At 22.0% G+C, this 744-nt stretch overlaps 2 protein-coding genes across 2 annotated transcripts in view; both read left to right on the top strand.

The window, feature by feature from the left end:
- The window catches only part of LOC108754560, a 102,900-nt gene that overhangs the window by 31,838 nt on the left and 70,318 nt on the right, over positions 1-744 (top strand). The window lies entirely within an intron of this gene.
- Positions 1-744, top strand: part of LOC108754562 — a 3,380-nt gene that overhangs the window by 702 nt on the left and 1,934 nt on the right. Inside the window, exon 3 of the mRNA XM_018496978.1 lies at positions 612-721. Coding sequence (XP_018352480.1) covers positions 612-721 — 110 coding nt within the window. The remainder of the gene's footprint in view (positions 1-611; positions 722-744) is intronic.

The following is a 744-nucleotide window of genomic DNA, read 5'->3' as shown; positions in this document are numbered from 1 at the left end:
TATATATATATATATATAATCTATCAAGCAAGATTAGTCTATTTTACGAATAAATTATATAAAAATAAAATAGCTAAAGAAAATAATAACAATACACACGTGCACATACATACATCACGATTTAAACTTATTTGTCATATATACCATAAAAAAGCTAAATTTTATATTTAAAGAACATTTACATTCTGCAATATGCAATTTTATATATTTTTATAAAAATAGCTGAGTATTTTCTTTATAATCTCAATTACTTATTAATATTTTTTCGAAAAAATATTGCTATCCATTTTATATTTCAGATGAGATGATGTTTATTTAATTTAAATTACATATTATCATATTATGCATTTCATATTTGAAGCGATTTGTTTTTATTTGTAATAACTACTTGATGGACTTCTGATTATCGAACAGTTACACGTCACTTATTTACTTTGTAGAGTATCTAAATTTTTCTGTAAACAATCATTTTACAATGCAAAGTTTATAAAAAAATGTATTTAATCTCACGTAAAAATATCAAATGTTTAATCAATTACAGCTCTCTCTAATTTATTAAAAATGTACAAATCATTAAAATTTATTTATTAAACTACAATTTTTCCATATAGTGCTGCGTTTGACTGTATAAACTTTCAATGTCCCAAAAAAAAAATAAAAGATGGTTGCTATTTACGGCAAGACCCAACAATATGTTGTCAAAATCCAATAGAAATTTGTCGTAAGTACATTCTTAATTGAAAA

Source organism: Trachymyrmex septentrionalis, unplaced genomic scaffold, assembly GCF_001594115.1.
Source record: "Trachymyrmex septentrionalis isolate Tsep2-gDNA-1 unplaced genomic scaffold, Tsep1.0 scaffold8, whole genome shotgun sequence".
NCBI lineage: Eukaryota > Metazoa > Arthropoda > Insecta > Hymenoptera > Formicidae > Trachymyrmex > Trachymyrmex septentrionalis.
This window is presented reverse-complemented; position numbering and strand designations above follow the sequence as displayed.